At 42.1% G+C, this 22,062-nt stretch overlaps 1 protein-coding gene and 1 pseudogene across 5 annotated transcripts in view; one reads left to right on the top strand and one right to left on the bottom strand.

Moving 5' to 3' along the window:
- LOC135223779 (oxidoreductase HTATIP2-like) overlaps positions 1-17,462 on the bottom strand; it is a 50,084-nt gene extending 32,622 nt beyond the window's left edge. The window contains exons 1-3 of one of the 5 annotated variants that reach the window (XM_064262557.1): positions 17,311-17,387; positions 14,289-14,328; positions 1,930-2,150 (exon numbers count right to left, since the gene is read on the bottom strand). In XM_064262557.1, coding sequence (XP_064118627.1) covers positions 1,930-2,150; positions 14,289-14,316 — 249 coding nt within the window. In that variant the 5' untranslated portion in view covers positions 14,317-14,328; positions 17,311-17,387. The other 4 variants (XM_064262559.1, XM_064262556.1, XM_064262560.1 and 1 more) reach the window with 4 other exon arrangements.
- Positions 17,463-18,790: 1,328 nt separating this feature from the next.
- LOC135224053 (protein canopy homolog 3-like) overlaps positions 18,791-22,062 on the top strand; it is a 36,240-nt pseudogene continuing 32,968 nt past the window's right edge.

Raw genomic sequence — 22,062 nt, 5'->3', positions numbered from 1 at the left:
AATTCAGTCATTAACTATCCACACAGCAATTACACCCTCTCTCTCTCTCTCTCTCTCTCTCTCTCTCTCTCTCTCTCTCTCTCTCTCTCTCTCTCTCTCTCTCACAGACGTTGTCAAATGGAACTTCATAACTCCTCCATACTATGAACTGTAAAACCTGTATGTAATGATAAATGTATTTATACAGTGTACTGTCTTGTAGTCTGCTGTTATACTGTACGAATATACATAATCAACATTAGTATAGTATGTAAAGACAAAAAAAAAAATAAAAAAATTCAATATATTTACTACAGTGGTACCTCGACATACGAAAGGCTCAACTTACGAAAAATTCGAGTTACGAAAGCAAATATGAAGATTTTTTTGGCTCTACATACAAAAATAGTTCATGATACGAAAGGTTGTTGCTGTAAAGTCCGAGATTCACCCGGGGACCACCGATAATAATTTTAAAAAAACTCGCAGCCGCCGCCAAACTGAGGTAGACTCGCCACCATCCTCCCGCTCTCCCATTGGTTCCTGATGCTAGTTACCGCCATAAGATCCTGCTCTCCTATTGGTCACCATCTCTCCCATCGTGCTCTACGTAAAGGCGTTCTTCTTCAGCCATTGCTTCGCACCAGCGTTATCGTACGCACGTGGAATTTGTTCGTTCACATATACGATTTAGTTTGTTAACGTAAATTCATGCTAGCGATTTTGTTGTACTACTTCATCATGCTGTGTGAGAACTTAATTAGTATACTACATAACTTAATTATGTACAGTATAGTCATGGGTCCCAAGAAAGTTGCTGAAGTTCACGGAAAGAAGAGGATGCTTTCTATGCAGACAAAAATGGAGATAATAAAAAAGTATGAAGCTGGCATGCAGTTGAGCGTGATCGCTAAGGAATATGGCTGAAATCCGTCGACAAGAGGAGCCACGTGCATGATGAGATGGAGAGGCTGCTTCTTCTATGGATTGAGGACAAAGAAATCGCTGGCGATACGATAACCGAGACAGCAATCTGCCAGAAGGCCAGCGCTATTTTCGGCGATTTGATTGCCCAGGCCAAAGACCACGGAGGAGAAGGGACATCGATGGCAACCCCAGACTTCAAGGCTTCTCGGGGGTGGCTTGATAAATTCCGTAAACGGACTGGCATCCATTCGGTGGCGAAGAAATTGATTTTGTAAAAATGTAAAGTATAAAAATTTTAAAAAATGTAAAAATAAAAAATAAAAAAATAAAAAATTTAATTTTAAGTTTTTTGTAAAGTAAGGGTTACGATTTTGTTAATGTGTTTTGTAAAGTTTAGTTTATGTATCCTGACATTTTTAATGTGTTTCGTTAAGATAAGTGTATGTACTACGTAACAAATATTCTGCCGTTTGTCCTCCTCCTCGTCGCCACTTTCGGAGATAACCTCACTCGAAAGGTAAGGTTCCACATTTTACTACATACGTACGTACAGTATTTCTTGTATACCATGTACACTAATACACTTTATTTACAGGTGCATATTAGTACTACGTATCAAGTTAAGTACTGAATGGTCCAAATTGTTGTATTTCATTGTTTATTGCTCAATTTAGCTTTATTATAAAATTTACTGGGGTGTTTTTGTAGGGCTTGGAACGAATTAGGCAATTTACATGTAAAATGCGGTTCAAGATACGAAAAGCTCAGGTTACGAAGGCTGCCTCGGAACGGATTAATTTCGTATGTCGAGGTACCACTGTACCAATACTATTAGTATGTATTCTTTAAAGTATGTTGCTAATTTCGTGTGGTATATGGGAAAACAAACCATAAATAAATGTTGAATAATAAATCAGTTCAGAATTATATATGGATAAATCAGTACATAATATGGTAGTCCAATTTGATTTTTTCAGGTTTTCTTCCTGTTCTTGAACTTAAGTAGTTAAAAATCAAAATTACCTGAGCATCCTGAAATGCTTCCTTGTGTTCATCAAGTTTTTCAAAATCTACGATCCTGTTTTCCACTTTTTCATCTTCAAGGTCTAATTTCCGTCTGCCAACAACAATGATTCTGGAAAATGCTGCATTCTTAAGTAATTCCTGCACAAGAGACTTTCCCACCTCACCAGTAGCCCCAAGGACCAGGGCTGTGATCCCTTCACTACTCATATTGTTTACCTCTGAAAAAGAAACACTGAATGTACATCATCCACAACAAAAATGTACATAATAATATTCACATAAAAAAGTATTTTTATAATAAAAGCAAGTTTTATTTAATACTTACCAAGCAATTATACAACTGTAGGTTCCCTATGGCAGCAGAGCAAAATTCAAAATTTTGCCATTGCCAGTGTAGGTGACAGGGCTCCAATTATATAACTGCTTGGTAAGTATTAAATAAGACTTGCTTTTATTATAAAAATAAATTTTTATTCAAGTGTCTTACCAAGCAATTATATAGCTGATTACATATTGAAAGGTGGAGGGATGTGGAGATAATGCCTCATGAAAATATAAGGAATTCTCAAAAAGGCAATGTGTCATAGCAAAGAACATATGCTTGTCATACCTTACCTTGTAAGTGAGCTGCTGCAGGTAAGTACGTACAACCTCTGGTTAGTGCTCGTCTTACTTAGTAGAGAGAATGGTAGCAAGAACATGGGTTGCCTCTACAGTAGTGGGATGTTCCTTGAAGTCATGGGCTCTACCACTGACTAAACAAGGAACCACAAATTAATAATGCCCTTGTCCTTGGCAAAAACCAAATGAAAAAGCAACCAACAATAACAAGTCACCTACACCAAGTTATACAAACCAATACGCACTATGCTAAAAAATGACAGAAGGGCACTCCAGGTACCAAGTACTCCCACACTTCCCAAGGACTCAAAGAATCTTGATACATAGCAAAAAATTAAGAGGGACAGATAACCCCCTATGTTGCCTCTCCCAATACTATGCCAGCAACAGGTGAAGATCTGAGAGTACTACAATTTTCAAACACTATCTCTACTTCCTTCAAGTAATGAGTTGCAAATACTGACTTTGATCTCCAGTATGCTGAAAACAGGATAGACATCAAAGAGGTTATGGCAAAAAGCAAGTGAAGTGGCAACAACTCCCACTTTGTGTGCTTTCACTTTGAAAAGCAGAAAAGATTCTTCTTAGACTTGAGAGTGGGCCTCAATTATCACAGATCCAAAAAAGTAAGAAAGAGCATTCTTTGACAAGGGGCGAGATAGATTCTTAACCGAACACCACAGATGTGATGAAGGTTCTTTTATTTCCTCTGTTCTGTGAAGGTAATACCTTAAAGCTCTTACAGGGTAGAGAAGTCTCTCCTCCTCTTCAGGTCCGAGTGTCCATAAGGTTCTTCAGGACGAAAGAGCGAGGCCAGGGATCCGATGGATTCTTGTCCTTAGTGAAAAATTGAAGAGCCACAGAACAGATTGCATCTCCCTGAGCAAATCCCACTCTTTTGTCTATAGTGTGAATTTTGCTCACATGCTTCACAGACGCTAGGGCTATTAAAAATCACATCTTCATTAAATTCCTCAATGAAGTCGAATGAAGAGGCTCATAAGGAGTGTCAGAAAGGCAATTCAGGACAACATCCAAATTCCAAGCTACACAGTCACAGTCCTTTGGAACTTTTGAGCTCTTGAAATTCTGAATTAGGTCTGACAAATCACTGTTGTGCTTAAAGGGTTGAGCATGGCTCGATATCCCATAACAGCTGAGGGAGACAGCTTTCTCATGGACCTTGAATAAAGAAGGAAGTCTTCTATTTGACTTAAAAAGGTCTCAGAAGAAGAGACTTTAGCTTGTTTGTACCATCTTCAGAAGATGTTCCACTTGGCCTGGTACAGCTTGCCAGAAGAAGTGCGTCTGCATTGTGCAACAGTTTCTACAGCTCTGCACAAAAAGCCTTAGCTCTGAAGAAGCTCCTGACAATCTGAAGCCCGTTAGGGCCAGAGCAGACAACCTTTGATGGTAATGATGGAAATAGGGCTATCTAAGCAGCAACTTCTTTTGAGGAAGGATTCTATCAACATGTGAAGAATGTCTGGGAACCACTCCTTCTCCAGCCAGAATGGAGCAACAGATTTCAGATAAAAATTTTGATAACTTGACTTTGTTGATGACCTCCCTGATCATCCCAAAAGGAGGGAAGGCATAAGCGTCCAGCCCCGACCAGTCCAACAGTATCACATCCACTGAACAAGCCAGGGGATCTGGGACTTGGGAGCAGAACATTTGGAGATGATTGTTCTTGCACATGGCAAAATGATATATCAATGGTCACCCCCAAGTTTTCCACAGGTTGAGGCATACTCTTGAATCTAATGTCCCTTCTGATGGAAGCACCTGACCCCAGATGAACTAGAATCGGACATATTTTGAAAAGCTGGCTGCAAAAATTATTCAAAAGCGCTAGGCTAAATGAAAAACAAAGCCACAACAAAGTAGTGTGTCACCTAATCACAGGAAAGTGAAAAAACCATCAAAAGATGACAAGGAAGTCAGCGTAAAACCACTGATGTTAAACAGGAGCCGACAGAAATTGAATTGAGAGGTATGATGTTGTCATACCAGAGTACCAGAAGTGGGTGGTTATCTGTTACCTATACTGGCAATGGCGGTGCCAGCGCAAAAGTTTGAATTTTGGTCTGCTGCAGTAGGGAACCTACAGCTATATATATAACTGCTTGGTAAGACACTTGAATAAAAACATTAAATATGATTCAAGGATAACCATAAATATGCAAACGGTGTAAAGTAACAAACTTTTAGTTTACAGAAGAGTACCAACTTCATTTTATGTATGAGTTGAGGACAAGCTTAATGACTGACCAAATAATGGGAAAGTTTATTATAATGGAAATGATGAAGAAAGGTTATGAGATTCAAGATCAACATATGGAAGTGAATTCTGGAATTCAATTCCAATAGGGGAAAAAGCTGCCACTGAACCAATGAACAGCTGACAAAGGCAAGCATGGGAGGAGCTTACCTAATAGTTATTACACAACCAGATTTATTGTCAGTGATGATCCACACTACAACAAACAAAGGTTAAAGAAAATTAACCATTTCAAAAACAAATTCCTTCTTTTTACACTAACCCAATACTCTTTCATAGCCTGTCTATCTGTTTTAAAAAATCCTCAGACTCTCCAATCCTAGAAAAAAAAAAGAGGAAGACCTATTACTCAATACAGGTTGGGGCATGTTTAACTGGTTCCACCATGGCCAATGGTAAAAACCCTGAATTCTTGTGTAGGCTACCACTTTGATCTCTTACTGGGTCTGGCAACAATTTCAGCTGCAAAGAAGCCTCTCCTCATGAAGCTTTGGTTGAAAATATTAAGTGTAAAAGCTGAGCATCTTAAGGTTCCAGTGAGACCTCTGAAAATAGGGCTGATTAAATGCAGGACACAATAGATATCTGACAGGATAGCTATGAGACGCTATGGGATGGGTGGTCCAACCTAGCATAATGTGTTCGTAAAATGAATCATCTTTCAAGCTAGTGGTATTAGACACACCCTTACAATGGGATGGTGTTGAATTTGCCACTGCTGGAGATCTATAAAGAATTCCCCTGATGCTTGTGCTGGAAACCTTTAAAGATAAAACAGTTGCTGATGTCAACTGAAGCAACTGTGTTACAAAACTGCTGTGTGGAATCAACTTTCTGTAATGACACTCGATGACCACCACATGCTTCCACTTCCTGGCTGAAATGAAGCCCAAATCCATCAGCGGGGGGAAGTATCATTAGACCAGAGGTACTGTATAATGCAGGACTCCAAGATTAAGCAGTCTGGTAAAAAAAAAAATAATAAATAAATCTGAAGCCAATGAAAGCTAATGCCACCTGTGGAAAACTTAGGCCTCTTTATTTTTCATCTCTTACTACTGAGGTAAAAGTCTCACTGAATTGGAGACCAACACTGGCAAATGGAACAAGTAAGGGTAGGAGAATGTACTTGACCCTCACAAATACGTACTACACAAGTGATGAGGGTTGCTATCACAACTTGACACAGAATAGCCACAAATCCTAATCAAGAGGCCAGGGCAGCTGCATAAAGGCATGGTGAAAAATTATCTAATGGAAATAATACTACTGGAAAAAATTGTTGCAGTACACAGCCGTTAAACACAATTACTCTACTGAGTGTTTCCACCACTGCAGATATTACCATCAAATCCAACTTAGTGACAATATAATGAATTCCAAAGCCTTAACTTAGAACATGTATTGTATAGTAACAGCACTGACAGGGTTTAATACCTACTCCCAACAAAATGAGAAAACACACAGCACAAAATCTTCACCTCATGGTGGGTGTGTAAAAATGATATTGTTAAACTACAATAAAGTTTTGTACATACTTACCTGGCAGATATATACTTAGCTATAGTCTCCGACGTTCCCGACAGAATTTCAAATCTCGCGGCACACGCGACAGGTAGGTCAGGTGGTCTACCTTACCCGCCGCCATGGGTGGCGGATGTACAACCACTCCCGTAGCTTGTCAGATTTTTCTCTTCCACCTGTCTCCTGAGGGGAGGCTGGGTGGGCCATTAATCGTATATATCTGCCAGTAACAAGTAGTACAAAAACTTTATTGTAGTTTAACAATATCATTTTTGTACATGAACTTCCCTGACAGATATATACTTAGCTGATTGGCACCCTTGGTGGAGGGTAAGAGACAGCTCAATAACTACAGGTAAGACCGGGAAACAACTAATGTTGTAGGATATAAAAACCTTGGTTCTCACCTTTTCAGGATGAAGACTTCATAGATACTATCTCTGAGTCTGCATTGCCTGGAGAGCTACAGACTAGGACGTGACCTGATGCTGAAAGACTCTCGGATCTACCACTGGGATATGTGATCCCCTATTGTGGTAGAATCCAAGTCGGATGCTGTTTTAGAGGGACCTTGTCCGCTTACCTAACAGATCCTTACCACTACCTCTGCAAGGAGCCAAAACCCACCAGACCACCTAACCAAAATACAAAGGGTTAATATTACGACAAAAAGAGGTGCCTCCTGCAACCTCTTTCAGACCAACCAAAAAACAACAATATAAAATATAGGGTAACATATAAAAAACTTACACAGGATAAGTTTCAGCTCCCTGCCCCAGCACCGAATCCGCCGATACGAAAAGGACCCCTCCCAGGCGAAGCAGTTTATCATATGTGATTTTTACATCACGTAGGTAGTGGTTTGCGAAAACCGATTGGCATCTCCAAAAAGTCGCCTCCATCAAGTTCTGCAAAGACATATTTTTTTCTGAATGCAAGCGAAGTTGCGATGGCTCTCACCTCGTGAGCTTTCACTTTCAGTAGTCTAAAATGATCTTCCTTACAGGCAAACATGTGCCTCTGTAATAAGGCTTCTCAGAAAAAGGAAAGAGCATTCTTCGACATGGGCCGAGTGGTGGGGTCCTTTACGGAGCACCAAAGCACATCTTGATTAGCCTTAAGTTGTTCCTTCCTCTTAAGGAAATACTTCATAATTCTCATAGGGCAAAGAGTTCTTTCAGGCTCTTCCCCTACTAGAAAAGATCTAAACTACGAAACTTCAAAGCTCCTGGGCCAAGGGCGTGATGGGTTTTCATTCTTTGCAAGGAAACTTGGAAGAACGAAACGAACACCATAGAATCTTCCTTAAACCCTACATTGCCCTCAATAGCTTGGAGCTCACTCACTCTCTTAGCTGTAGCTAGGGCCAAAAGGAAGATAGCCTTCTTCGTCAAATCCTTGAAAGAGGCTAAGCCAGGAGGTTCGAATCTAGACGATCCAAGGAATTGTGTAGGACTACGTCTAGATTCCAGTTCGGTACTACATGAGGACGCTTAATGGTTTCAAATGATCTAATAAGATCGAGCAGTCCTTATCATCGGATATATTTAAGCCTCTATGCCGCCAAATACCGCCGCCAACATACTGCGGTATCCCTTAATAGTTGACACAACCAGATGACATTCTTCTTTTGAGGAAAAATAAGGAAATCCGCAATTTGGGTCACAGAGGTACTGGAAGAGGAAATGTTCTTCCTCTTGCACCAACGTCTAAGAAGCATCCCACTTTGACTGGTATACACGCAAGGTGGAAGGTCTCCTCGCTCTTGCGATTGCTTTGAGCAGCTGTTGCTGAAAAGCCTTTCGCTCTGACCAAACTTTGGACAGTCTGAAAACCAGTCAGACTGAGAGCGAGGAGATTTTTGTGGTACCTGTCCGAAGTGGAATGTTAGGGTTGTCTGAGTAGATCGCTCCTTAGCGGGAGCGATCTTGGAAGGTCCACCAACCATTCCAGTACCTCTGTGAACCATTCTTGGGCCGGCCAAAAGGGAGCGGATTAAGGTCATTCTCGTTGAATCGGACTCTACGAACTTTCTTGATGGTTAGCCCCCAGGATCTTGAAGGGGGGAAACGCGTAGACGTCGAGTCCGTTCCAGTCTAGAAGAAGAGCATCTATTGCTACTGTCCTCTGGATCTGATATCGGAGAGCAGTAAGGATCCAGCCTCTTGTTTCTTTGACGTGGCAAAGAGGTCTATGTGTGGCCTGCCCCATAACTTCCACAGGCTCTGGCATACATCCAGATGAAGGGTCCACTCTGTGGGAAGGACCTGATCTTTCCTGCTGAGGAGATCTGCTCTACATTCCTTTCTCCCTGCACGAACCTGGTGAGAAGCTTGATTCCTCTTTCTTCTGCCCACAGAAGAAGGTCCCTTGCTGTCTCGTACAGGGAGAAGGAATGCGTCCCCCCCTGTTTCCTGATTGTATGCCAGAGCTGTAGTGTTGTCCGCGTTGACCTGCACTACCGAATCTTCTGGACTTGGGCTCGAAAGCCTTCAGAGCCAGCCACACAGCCATCAACTCCTTTCTGTTGATGTGCCAGGCTACCTGGTCCCCCACCCAGGTACCTGACACTTGCGCTGGTTCCCAGAGTTGCACCCCACCCCATGTCCGACGCGTCGGAGAACAACACCAGGTTGGGGGTCTGTGATTGAAGAGACAGTCCCTTCGCAAAGAGGTTGGGATCTGTCCACCATAAGAGATGTTTCTTGATGTCCTGGGATAACGACAGGGAGAACGTCAAATCCTGAGAACGACGACTCCAATTCCGATGAAGAAAGAATTGGAGCGGTCTCAGGTGCAACCTTCCTAGGGAAACGAGAATTGCTCCAGAGAGGAGAGCGTCCCCAGCAGACTCATCCACTCCCTCACTGTGCATACTTCTTTCCCTAAGAAGGTTGTTACTCTCTCGAATCCTCGGGACTAATCCTTTCCTGCGAGGGAAAAGCCCGAAAACTCAGAGAGTTCATCTGTATCCCGAGATACACACACTCTTGCTCGGGAATTATGATGACTTCTTGAAATTGACGAGAAGTCCCAAAGCCTTCGTCAATTCTAAAGTTACTTGTAAGTCCTTCAAACAACGAAAAAACACGTCTTCTGAATTGGCCCTTATTAGCCAATCGTCGAGGTACATGGATATCCTCACACCCCTTTCAAATGAAGCCATTGAGCCACATTCCTCAAAATCCCCGTGAAACTTGAGGGGCCGTCGAGAGGCCGAAAACACGAGCCCTGAACTGAAAAAATTTTCCCCCCCATCATGAATCTGAGAAACTTCCTCGAGGAAGGATGGATCGGTACGTGGAAGTAAGCGTCCTGTAAATCCAAGGAAACCATCCAGTCCCCTGGACGAAGTGCTGCCAGCACTGATGAAGGCGGCTTTTCCATCGTGAACTTCTTCTTTTCTACGAAGAAGTTCAGGGCGCTTACATCCAACACCGGTCTCCATCCCCCTGAGGACTTCGGAACTAGGAAAAGGCGGTTGTAGAAGCCCGATGAATGATGGTCTGTCACTAGTTCGATAGCCCCCTTCTCCAGCATCTGATCTACTGCTAGATGGAGAGCTTGATTCATGATGGGGTTCTCTACCTGGCCATCAGTTCCCTTGGGAGGTCGTCAAGGAGGTCTTTTCGACGAAAGGGATGAGGTAACCTCTCCTCAAAATAGAAAAGGGTCCAAGGATCCGCCCCTTTTTGGGCCCAGACTTCTGCAAACTCTAAGAGTCTGGCGCCCACCGTTGTTTGAAGAGACTTGCAAGTTATTTGGGGGCTTTAACAGACTTGGCGAAAGTCTTACCCCTTCTTGAAGGTCTACGACCTCTAAAAAACGTAGAGGTTCTTGATGAAGATGCCCCTCGAAAGGGTTCTCGAACACTTGCCTTTTCACCTTCTTAGCCTTGGTAGGGAAGGAAGGGCGAGGTTTTTCTTGCCGACTGTGCCAAAAGGTCCTGGTGGCTTTGGCCGAAAAGTGACCTCGAAATGTCCTGCACTCGATGTTTCGGGAACAACTGAGTAGACAGAGGAGCAACAGCAAAGAAGACCTCTGAGCATGGGAGACCGACTTCGTTAAGAAGGAACAATAAACCGACCTCTTCTTCACGATCCCGGCCCCATAAAGGGAGGCGATTTCACTCGCTCCGTCTCTTACCGACTTGTCCATACAAGACACACACACATAAGATCTTCTGGCGAAATTGACTCTGGCACTTCAATTTTCTTGGCTAGGACTCCCAACGACCAATCAAGGAAGTTAAATACTTCTAGCACTCTAAACATACCTTTGAGCAAATGATCCAATTCATTCATTGCCACCAAGTCGTCTTAGCAGAGTTAAGGGCAGTTCTCCTTGTCGAATCTACCAGCGCCGAAAAATCCGAATCAGCCGAAGACGGTATAGACCCAATCCTAAGGGCTCTCCTGTTTCGTACCAGAAACCAGCGCGTCCTGATAACTTCGAAGGAGGAAAAGCGAACATCGTTTTCCCCGCTTCTTCTTTGGAAGCCATCCAGGAACCAAAACTCCTCAGTGCCTTCTTCATAGAAAAGAGTTGGCTTCATCCTCACCAAGAAGAACTCTTCGCTGTCTTCGCCGTTGAAAAAAGTGAGTGAGGAGAAGGAGGAGCCGTAGGCGTAAGGGAATCCCCAAAAACTTGTAAAAGTAGCTCTGTAAGCTTCTTGTAAGAAGAGACAGCAGCAGAAGTGTTCGGTTCCTCATCCGAACCTTCTAGGACGTCTTGTCGAGGCGAGCGGAAGATCCTTAGGTGACGAAGGGATCCTAGCAGGAGTGAGCGAGAGGTTGGAGAACGCCCTCTCTTAGAAGAGTTCACATCCACTGGAGAACGATGAGAAGATCTGGGAAGTCTACGATGAGACTCCCTCTTACGAGGTATACGGAATCTCAGCCGAAGGGAAGGAGAGGTAGGGCTCCTACTCCGAGAATCCTCGGAAACATCCACAGGGCGCTTACGAGGAGGCGAGCGCCTACTATACTCTATGTGCCTATCCTGAGGCGAGCGGCTGCCAGGAGAAGAGCGCCTATCGAGAGCAGAGCGCTTGCGCGGCTCTCCATACCTGTCCAGTTGCGTACGATAACAGAAGTTCGACTGGAAGGCGAAATGCGCCTACTAGGAGAAAGGCTGCTTGCGAGACTCTTGACGGTCTAACAAGAGGGTAACATTCAGGAGAAAAGGGAAAGGGCGCTTCAAAAACTAACGAGCGCCTACTTGGAGAAGGGCGCTTCCGGGATTCCTGGTGCCTACCAAGAGGGGACAAAACGGTCAGGAGAAGTGCGCCTAGAAGCGGGAGAGCGCCTACACGGAGAAGGGCGCTTGAAAGACTCTTGTTGTCTGCCCCTCAGGAGAATAAGCAGGAGTATGACGCCTTAAAAGAGACGAGCGCCTACTAGGAGATCCATGTGCAGTAGGCTCTTGGCGCCTACCTTGCGGGGAGCGGCTAACAGTAGGCCGTCTATCATGCACACGACTCCTACCAGACTCTAGATGCCTGTCAGGAGAGAAGCCACGATCCGACACTCGAGGAGAGTGACATCTGGAAGAAGAACGCCTACTTGTATAAGGGCGCCTTCTAGAATCTTGAGGCTGCTGAGGAGAAGTCTCACGCGAGGGAGTTGAAGAAATCGCGTGATGAGCAGGTGCAGTGCGCTTACCGGAAGCGGGAATCCATCTGGAGAAAAAACTTCTTTCTCCATAGAGCGTCCTACCGATGTTTGGCGCCTTGAAATCGAAAGAGAGCCAGGCGAGCGAGGGCGCTCACGCAGAGCCCCACCTTCATACGAAACCTCCCCATATGAAGGAGAACGATCCTCTGAAGAGCGGCGCCTAGATCTCTTGATCGGAAGAGAAACGTCCTTCTTCCTACGTGATCTAACTGCTAGAGAGGTTCTGCTAGCGCCGTGTTTCTGAGCTTGAAGTCCCGCGAGTACTCTCGTAGGAGAATCTTCTTGTTCTTCCTCGGAAGCAGGCGCCGAGCGCGGAGCGCGAGAAGAAGAACGATCACAGGATTTCTTGGGTTTCTTCGCCTCCACCGACGATTCTTCCGGGAAAACCTCCGGACTAGAAGCCAAGGACTGCAGGGAGCCTTCCAAGCCCTCTTCAACGGGCGCGACGCATCCGGGGAGTTCCAACCTCTCTTCGGAGAGGGAGACGACGAAGAGGAGAAGCACTGGCGTAGGAGCTCCTTCTTGTAGCGATCCGAGGCAGCCTGGGAGCGTACTTCAGGATCTGCCGAGGGGACGCCTGACCGGTGGGGGCTCTCCCTAGCCCTCCTGCGGCTTTCGACTTTCCTACTCCACTGGAACTGGGAGTCTGGAAGAGGTCTAGGCCTAGAGGCACTAAGGAGCCGGTCAGACGCACCCTCCACAACACTGGGGACACTGCACTGATCACTAACACTCTCCTTACCTTCCAACTGACGAATCTTCTGATCCAAAGAACGATTCTTGGCTTTCAGAGGCTGCTGCCTCCGAAGGCGAATCTTCGGCTTCGGTGCGGGGAGCCGGGGCTGCCAACTTGGGAAGAAGGTTCTAATTCTACGTTAGTACTATTAGGATCCACATCCAACTCACTCATTCTAGATCTGCTAGAACTTCTAGAGGAAGCCTTACGCACTCTATCACGTTCCAACTTCCTAACATAAGAAGAGAGAGCCTTATATTCTTCTTCATTCAATCCCTTACATTCACTACAAAGGAGGGTTAGCAAAAGCACATTCGTCCCCCTGCATTCATGCAAACCGTGTGGGGGTCTACCGAAGCTTTCGGCAACCTCACCTTACATCCTTCATTCACGCAAACCCTAAACAAACCGAAGTTTTAACTACCGATTCTAGATCAGACATCGCTAAAGAAAATCAAACTCAAAATCAAACCGGTCCACAATCAGCGTATGCCAAGCCAAACAAAGCGAATACGTCACCAAAAGAAGTCCAAATTAACTCCAGGCAAGCGAGAATCGAAAAACTATCGAGAGGAACCGACAACAGTTGTTATCGTTCCCGCGACAGAGAAAAATCTGACAAGCTTACGGGAGTGGTTCGTACATCCGCCACCCAGCGGCGGGTAAGGTAGACCACCTGACCTACCTGTCGCGTGTGCCGCGAGATTTGAAATTCTGTCGGGAACGTCGGAGACTATAGCTAAGTATATATCTGTCAGGGAAGTTCATGTACAAAAATATAACAACTGTATTATTGGGCATCATAAAATGCAGCTAAAAGGACAACAGCTGCCTTGCAGAGACTTTTAGTTACAGACTAGGTATAACACCCATAACTATTGCTGACAACTGCAAGTGCATGAGGATGTTAGAAAATCTTAACCAAATCTTTAAACCATGGCAGATGCATTGGGGAAGACTGATAGAAACAGTACTTGGAGAAGGTGCATGAAGGTAACCGACCCATTAAATTGGGGACAGTGGTTGTGATGAAGAAGACATACAGCAGTACAACATCTACTTCTAGCAAAGGCTAGAAATGAAAAATATACCAATTACCAAACAAACCAAACATAGAGACAAAAAACTGACAGGGACTTAGCAGATCTTGTCTTCTGAGAATTTATGCAGATGCAAGAAGTTATATAAAAGCAAGGGCAAGCAATCTTTCCCCCTCCTAAATATGAGTACAAAGATCTATGGCAATGGTGAGTATAGTTTCTGTTTCAGCCTAGAAGAGGTAACAAGGCTGTGTAATCCATCTGCAAAAGATCCCTTCTCTCCAAAAATTACATTCCCTTCTCTCTCAAAAAATAATGATGTACTAGTTAGCTGCAAGTCACAAACCCCACGTTTGGTAATGTTTCTGTACAAATCTCAGTAAAATACTTTGTTATAACCTTGCTTACAAACAAAAATAGACACATCAAACCAAAAGCATAACCTCTTTAGCTGAGGTAACGCCATCCCTACTTACTTATCATATTTGCTTTACGTTTTGTCATTCCAGTGCCATGCTGCATGAAAATCAAAATGAATAAGGTCAATTGTAAAAACGACAAAAATACTGTATACATAGGTAAACATTCAGTCAACAATCCTTTTTGAAGGATTATCAAATACTGTACTTAACTGTTAAAAACAACCAACTTTGAATTCACTGGCATGCAAACCACCATTTTTTCAGTGATACTTACTGAACTACCCAATCAATAATAAAAAAAAAAAACATAAGCAGTTTAACAAGACCAATGAGTCACATTTTTAAACTTTCACACAACTCACCCAAAAGATCTATACATAAACGAGAGGTTACAGACGTTAAGAGCTGAGTAGGATGAGACTGGAGAGAACAAATGAAAAGTAAAAGATAGAAAGTAATGCTGTTAAAAATCTTCAGGGGTCTCTACAATGTGCTATACACAGTATATACATGTGGTACCAACCTACAGGATATCTGATACCAATCTGTAGGTTAATAGTAAAAGGATCAAGATTTTTTTTTCATTTAGATATGCCGGTTAAAAATTTATTTTTCTATTCTTCATGCTGAATTTTGGAGAGCAGAATTTGTTTTGGACAAATGACTTTTGGTTGCTAATGTCAGCTAAAATGAAAACTTGTAAAGTCTTACAATTTGTAAAGATCAATTTTTGAAAGGCTAAGGAAGTGGGAGGAGATAGTGTACATAAATGTGAATTACATAAATGTGAAGAATAAGATTGCTATCAAAAAGGTTAGTATAGGAGAAGAGGATTTACATATACTTGTGAAGAGCTCTGCAAAAGGTATGAACATAACCTGAACTTTCCACTTACAAAGCAGTGGATGCGAAGTACATTTAACCTCTTCATTACTGAGAAGCTTAACAAAACGTAAACATTGTACTCGCTACCAAACCAGTTTTCTTGATAATGAAATAAATAAAAAGTAAATGGGTCTTACATAATGTGGCTAGTATAATTAATCCTCTTTACATATGAACTTTTCACCGAAGTATCTCCAGAGAAAGAAGACAAGAGAAGTACAGAAAAACAAAACTGTAAATGGTTTTATACCATTTATACTTGCGTAGATTTTTTTACATTTTCAAGCTTATAGCTATGTACTATATCTAAAAAAAGATGAACATGGGTTCTTGGTTATATCTTTTTTTTCACTTATCATTGTAATAAACAACAACATCAGAGCCTACAGTGTATTCCATGATTACTGCCCAGAAGTGCAAAGTGAAATGACCGTTATCCAACTTTCCTCCCATGAGTTGCCACACTTGATACCACAAGTGAGCATTGCCACATAACTCTTTTTGTTATATTCAGAGAGAGATTACACTTGTTGTTTCCAAATACTAAAGTTTTTATTACTTATCTATACTTATATGTATATGTGTATGTGTGCATATATGTATACACAGTATATTTCCAACTGACTGAATCTGGATAGCCAGCAATAATGTTTATTATGCTTCATCATATGCCTGGAAGTGCATACCACCTTCCAGAGCACATCCAATGCTGTTTGTTTTGCTCCTAACCCTTCAAACTGAATCATAAAGAGGTCTAGAGCTGAAAAGAGGAAGGCTGGGAATTTTGGTAGTATGTGCTTACCACCTCAATGTACCCAGTACATACTCTGCAATAGTCTTAATGGGGGTATTCTGTGTATCCCCAAACAAACTGTCGGTAAATACCTAAGGGGTTAAAGAAGGCTGAGAGTCCAGGGAGAACAAAAGTGCTCCCACCCTCTTTTCATGCCAAACATGTTCTGTAAATGAAGATTTGTAGGCTAAGTAGGTTTCATGCGGGATCCTGCTACCTATGTCAGGTTAGGCTAAGTTATGATTCATTCCTTTTTAGTAACATTTGGCCTTTTTCCATCTGAGGGTTAAAGGAGGGTCTAGGCTAGTTAAGATACTGTATCTTTGATGAGGTGAGGTTAAGTTAGAATATTTCACTTTCTAACTAAAGCCTAGGAGACATTTTACTTTTTTCATGTAGTGATGTTAAGCATATAGGGTAAAAAACCGCATGGTACAGGGGTGGACCATGTACGATCAATGTGTACAACCCCAAGAAAAGTACATTATAACGCGTCCTGACATCGGAGATGGGCATCAGACGCGACTTGTTGTTGGTGAGAAACGGAGCTAAAGACCTCTACTCCGGTGTCAGGACGCGTTATAATGTACTTTTCTTGGGGTTGTACACATTGATCGTACATGGTCCACCCCTGTACCATGCGGTTTTTTACCCTACCTATACCTAGATAGGCAGCTAGCCTATTTTTCCCATTTCTTTTGTGATTCGAAGTACTTTCAAAGTTATTCTACCTCTAATCTCAGAACAAACACTTGTCTTCTGTGTTTCCTGCCACAAAAGTTCTCATAGTTTAGGGTATGGTCTCCCATACCTAACTAGAGGGTATTAATAGAGGTATGGATGGGGTAAAAGCTAATTCATTAAGGTTTGTCTCAATGACAGGCTACCTAATGAACAAAAATACCTAACATTTGTCACAATAATGACTATCAAAAGAAAATCTTACTTAAAATTTAATTTAATAGGACACTTTGCTTACAAAACAACAACAAAATATAAACAAACATTAAATAGCATTTTTATAGGTAAGAAAAAAAAATCCACAAAGAGGGCGAGGCTCCAAGCCTACCTACTAGGCCTCAGGCAGTTGAACAATGATAGCCTACCTAGCGATTGATTTTGAATCCTATGACTGGAACTACCTATAAACATGGTTTTGTAATGCAATAAAAACTGGCTACCACGCCCACTAATCAATAAAAGTTAGGTCTGGTCCAATCCTTACGTCAACCTACGTCTGCGACAACAGTGGCGGCCTTCCATGAAGAGTCGTTGAAGCTTACTACTACTATTAAAGTTCACTCAGTCTTATGCACTTATTCAAGGCATGAACATTTAAAAAGATAACTTAGATAAGATAAAGACCAGGTTATGTTCAAAGGTCAAGGTCGTAGTTACCTAGCAGCCGTTTCGTTTGGGCAGAGGATGAAGAATTCCGACGCTGACTCTTAGCTTAAGAGTAAGCAATTTACGATTCGGGAACATAAATAAAGACGAAATTTCAACGCCCTCCCCCGTGTTCAGTGTCCGAGAGATAAGAAAATCAATTTTTTTGTTCCCTTCTGTATATTCTCCATATTTAGCAAATTCATGCGCATATTTGTGAAGTCGCATACTGCTATTAAAAATTGAGTCGTACTTTGTCTAATATTGTACGGCATTTTGAATACGAATCACCTTTTGAACCAATCATATCGGCGGTATGACGATAGTCATCATTGCACAGCAGGTAATTATTCAGAGCATGTTCCTCATGAATTAGGTTGTCTCAAGCAAAGTTATTCAAGAATAAGCATAAAATATCTTGTAAAACTAAATTTCAATGATTCATAAAACTATATCTTAATGATTCGTCCAAAAAAATCACTTGGCTCTTTTAACAAATTAGATTACCGATAAAAAAATTAATGTAATCATGACAGCACATTATCAAATGACAGGCACTTACCTTTTACAACAATTAGTTTCGTATGGGCACAGGTAAATATACTGTGTAGTAAATTTCACGATTATACTTGCCTAGCTGGACCCTGTAACAAGGTACCTTGATCAGAGCTTGGCTCAAGACCAGTCATTTCAACCTTATGTTACAAGAAAATTCTAATGGATATCACACGCGCACGCATGTGGTGCACAGGTGTATTCTCTCTCTCTCTCTCTCTCTCTCTCTCTCTCTCTCTCTCTCTCTCTCTCTCTCTCTCTCTCTCTCTCTCTCTCTCTAATCCAGGATACCTGTGTTGACAACATAAGCAGTGAAATGCAACTCGACGTTTTGGAGAGAGAGAGAGAGAGAGAGAGAGAGAGAGAGAGAGAGAGAGAGAGAGAGAGAGAGAGAGAGAGAGATCATTAAACACTCATCGAAATATATACCATTCGAACAGCTGAGCGAGATAAAAATGACTGGTTATTATCTTGAGGAAATGGAGATAATGGAAAATAAACACTATTCAGAAATGTAAGAAGTTAATGGGTCTCAAAAAGACATAAAAAGCAAACAAGATGGAAGGGAGGTCGTCCCCATTTATTTATACACAATTCAAACAATGTATTGAAGATGTAAACTGCCAGGTTACGATTAAACATAAAAGTCAAAAGCATGGGTAGACTAAACCTAATAGAGCCTAATAAAAAGAATAAACACCAAACGTTTATTGTGTGATGAAGGCAATGAAGATTTAAAACTTTTCAAGCTTCTATTGTCCAGAGTGCAGGGAAGTAAGGAATAAAATAAGTTTATTTATAACCTTACTAGTATAGTAGAGAAAAAGTCTTTGTTTGTATTCTTATATTTCAGAAGAAACTAGGGCCAGAAAACAACTAATTGAGAACTTTGTATCAATAAGACACCAAAAGTGAAAATTGCAACGGTACAAGTTCAAGCAAAAGTAACTTAGAGTCTGGGAGGAGCTGTTACCATAGATACAACCTCCCTCATACTACCACTACTGCTACGCGTTCTAAGCTTATTAGCGGATAAAGCGGTTTATCCCTATGGTGGTACTATTCCGGTACCCAATTAACGTCACTGGGTAAGCGTAACCAAAAAAGACATGGAGTTGTACGTTGTAATCGGACTTATTTTCATTGCAATTTCGGCAGTGCAATGCGGAGACATTGAAGAGAAGTATGGTGTTATTTATGCCACAGACTGTGAAGGTAAGTCCTCTAAACTTAGGTATGTTAAATTTAGGTATGTTAAATTTGTGGCAGTTCCAAAACATAGGTACCTATTGCTACAGAAATCTATAAATGAGTATACCTAATGACTGTCTATATTGTAGGTATGTCCTCGTCCATATTAAAACATTTAAAGCTCTGAGAAACCAAACTAGCTAGTAGTTATCCTAGGTACAGGGTAAAGGTTTCACAGTTATTCAAATGACACTAGGGTAAACAACCGACTGGACTAGCCGAGCCACTGACTACCGCGTTTGAGGCCACCCTCTGAAAAAGTACTTTAACATGTCCTGACATGTTAAAGTCATGAGTTGTTGGTGGTGAGAGAAGGAGCTCGAGACCTCTACTCTCCTTTTGAAGTAAGTATTTTCTCCAAAGTTAGAAATTAAGGCCATATTTTAAGATTAAACAGAGGGTAATGAAAAGTCTGGCCATACGCAGTGCACACTAGGGTAAAACACCGCATGGCCTGCAGCAAGCCAACGACTATCAATGCATGCCACCCTCCGAAAAAGTACATTACTATAACGCGTCCTGACACCGGAGATGGGCATCAGTCACAACTTCTTGTTGGTGAGAAACGGAGCTAAAGACCTCTATTCTCCTTTCGAAGTAAGTATTTTCTCCAAAGATAGATATTAAGGCCAAATTTTAAGATTTAAACAGGGGGTAGTGAAAAGGGTGTCCACGGCAGTTGAAATCTCACCAAAACGCTTTTGAAATTTTTACTTATGCTTCAATATTTTAGAGGATTGATGCCATCTCAATGTTTACGGAGTCGCTTGTGTCAGCAAACTTCCCATTTCCTGTGATAAATCCGCACACCACTTGTACCCACAGACGCTGGGGCACTTTCATTACAACAATCGGAACACTGTCCCTTACCAGGACATTTTTAAGTAAACAACTGTTTTGGTAGAAGAAGACGACGAAGCGTGCACTTAGATAATTTTTTAAATAAATAGTAAAACATCAATATTTTACATATTTATGATGATTAATTTGAAAATATTCGTTATTGAAGAAGTAACTCGATTCTGACTTAAATTTAAGTAATTATTTTTCGGAATTAGAATGTTCTTTTAAGTCCTGTATTATGACGTCACGACATCTTGACTTTCGCACCTATTGTAAATAATTGCTATACTCAACTTTCTTGCAGAACAGTTTACCAGTTATTCATGCAGATTGTTATCAGCTATTCATGTAATTGTTATAATCGTATTGCACATATATATCTTTATTATTTACTTTTTGGATATATGAAGATGTTTTACTGCCGGATTATCGCCGTAGTGTGACACAATCGTTTTTGGTCCCTGGGCCTCTGTCTGTTTTCGCACCATAAGAAATCATGGGGCCGAATTTGCAATGACCAGAAAGTCGTTAAAAGAGGAAAGTTAGCATTGAGGGGCATATGTTTTGATTGAGAAAAATACAAATTTATTCAATAGCTAGCTTGTAAAAAATATTTGATTACAAAAAACTTGATTGACAACTAAGCAGCATACCTACTATGGGTTTCAGAGACAGTGCAAGCAAGTCTTTTGGCAATATTTCTGTAACGAACACTCGTTTGTTCCGACACGGCATACAAACCTTCGCTCCTTTTACAATAGGAAGGTACTAGCGGCAGCTGGATAGGTCGTAAGCTTTCGAACAAGGGGTTCGGTAGTTAACTGCTTGTCCGACAGGCGCGCATGCTGCGCGACTGGTAGGTAAACAAACCACTTTTGCTTTCGGCCTGCTGGCGTGGTGGGACGTGTATCATCGCTCTCTGACCGCTTCATCGTCGTCTGCTTCGCATGATTGTGTTTTTTCTTTTTCTATGTATCTAGTGAAACTGAATTGTAAGTACAATCATTTCATTGAATTCAATTGTGAATTAAAGGATCTTGGTTCACAACGCCTCCGATTACCCGAGTGCCGGGACTGAAGGGCGTAATTGCGGGAATTCATTTTCCCAGAATGATCCTCGTATTGTTTAATTGCTCGGTGCCGAGGGCGGGAGCGCTCGCTCCGAGCGTATATTGGGTTGGAAATGTGTAGATGAAAATCGTAAGTAAGTGCTCTTTTCATTTATAATTTTTTGACCTGTATGCCCGTTGCCGAACGAATGCGCTCGGCACGGAAACTTATTAAGTATGAAAGTGGAATCGCAAGTACAGTATTCTTTTTCATTTTCATATATTATTTTTTATTGTAGCAATACTCATTTTGGATCAGTTTCCGAGCTTGCCCGGAGATTGATCCTTCCCCCTTTTTAATTTAAATGAAGTGAAATCGCAAGTGCAGTTCTTTTTCATTTTCATTTTTTTATTGAGATTGCATTGTTGACTGGGATCAATGTTCCGCTATTCACGGGAATTGATCCTTCCCCTTTTTATTTGTATGAAGTGAAATCGCAAGCGCAGTAGTCTTCATTTTCATATATTTGTTGATTGCATCATTTCATTATGGATCAAGGTTTCCAGAAACCTTGATCCATAAAGGTAAGGAATGAAACCTTTCACCCCTTGCGCTCGGTACCGAGGGCGCAAATGCGCTCGATCCGAGCCCTTATTCATTGTGAAGTGAATCGTTTTGCAAGATGCATTTTCATTTTGTTTTGTTCCTTATTGATTGCATCAATTTTAATTTTATGTTCAAGTTCCGCTCAGTCAGGGAATTGATCCTTATGCCTTGTATTCGTGCCGATGGCACGATTGCTCTAGGGCTCTTATTTTGTTGTTGGGTACATGGGGACTGTGCAGGGGGTGGGGAAACGAGACCCCCCCCCGTCGTTCCAGATGACTATTCCCCTTGAGGTATCGGCGTTCTCTCGCTGATCCGTGGGAACGAGACCCCCCCCGCTCATTTTCCCACAGATGACTCTTCGCTTGGGGGGGGGGAGGGAGGGGGGGTAGGGTCTCTCTCGCGATCGTCGAGCGCGGGGGAGGCGGCTCCCCCCCCCGGTCCCGATGTACAATTGTA

Source organism: Macrobrachium nipponense, chromosome 10 (genome assembly GCF_015104395.2).
Source record: "Macrobrachium nipponense isolate FS-2020 chromosome 10, ASM1510439v2, whole genome shotgun sequence".
Taxonomy (NCBI): domain Eukaryota; kingdom Metazoa; phylum Arthropoda; class Malacostraca; order Decapoda; family Palaemonidae; genus Macrobrachium; species Macrobrachium nipponense.
Note: the sequence above shows the minus strand (reverse complement) of the source record. Positions and strands in the feature narration are given on the sequence as shown.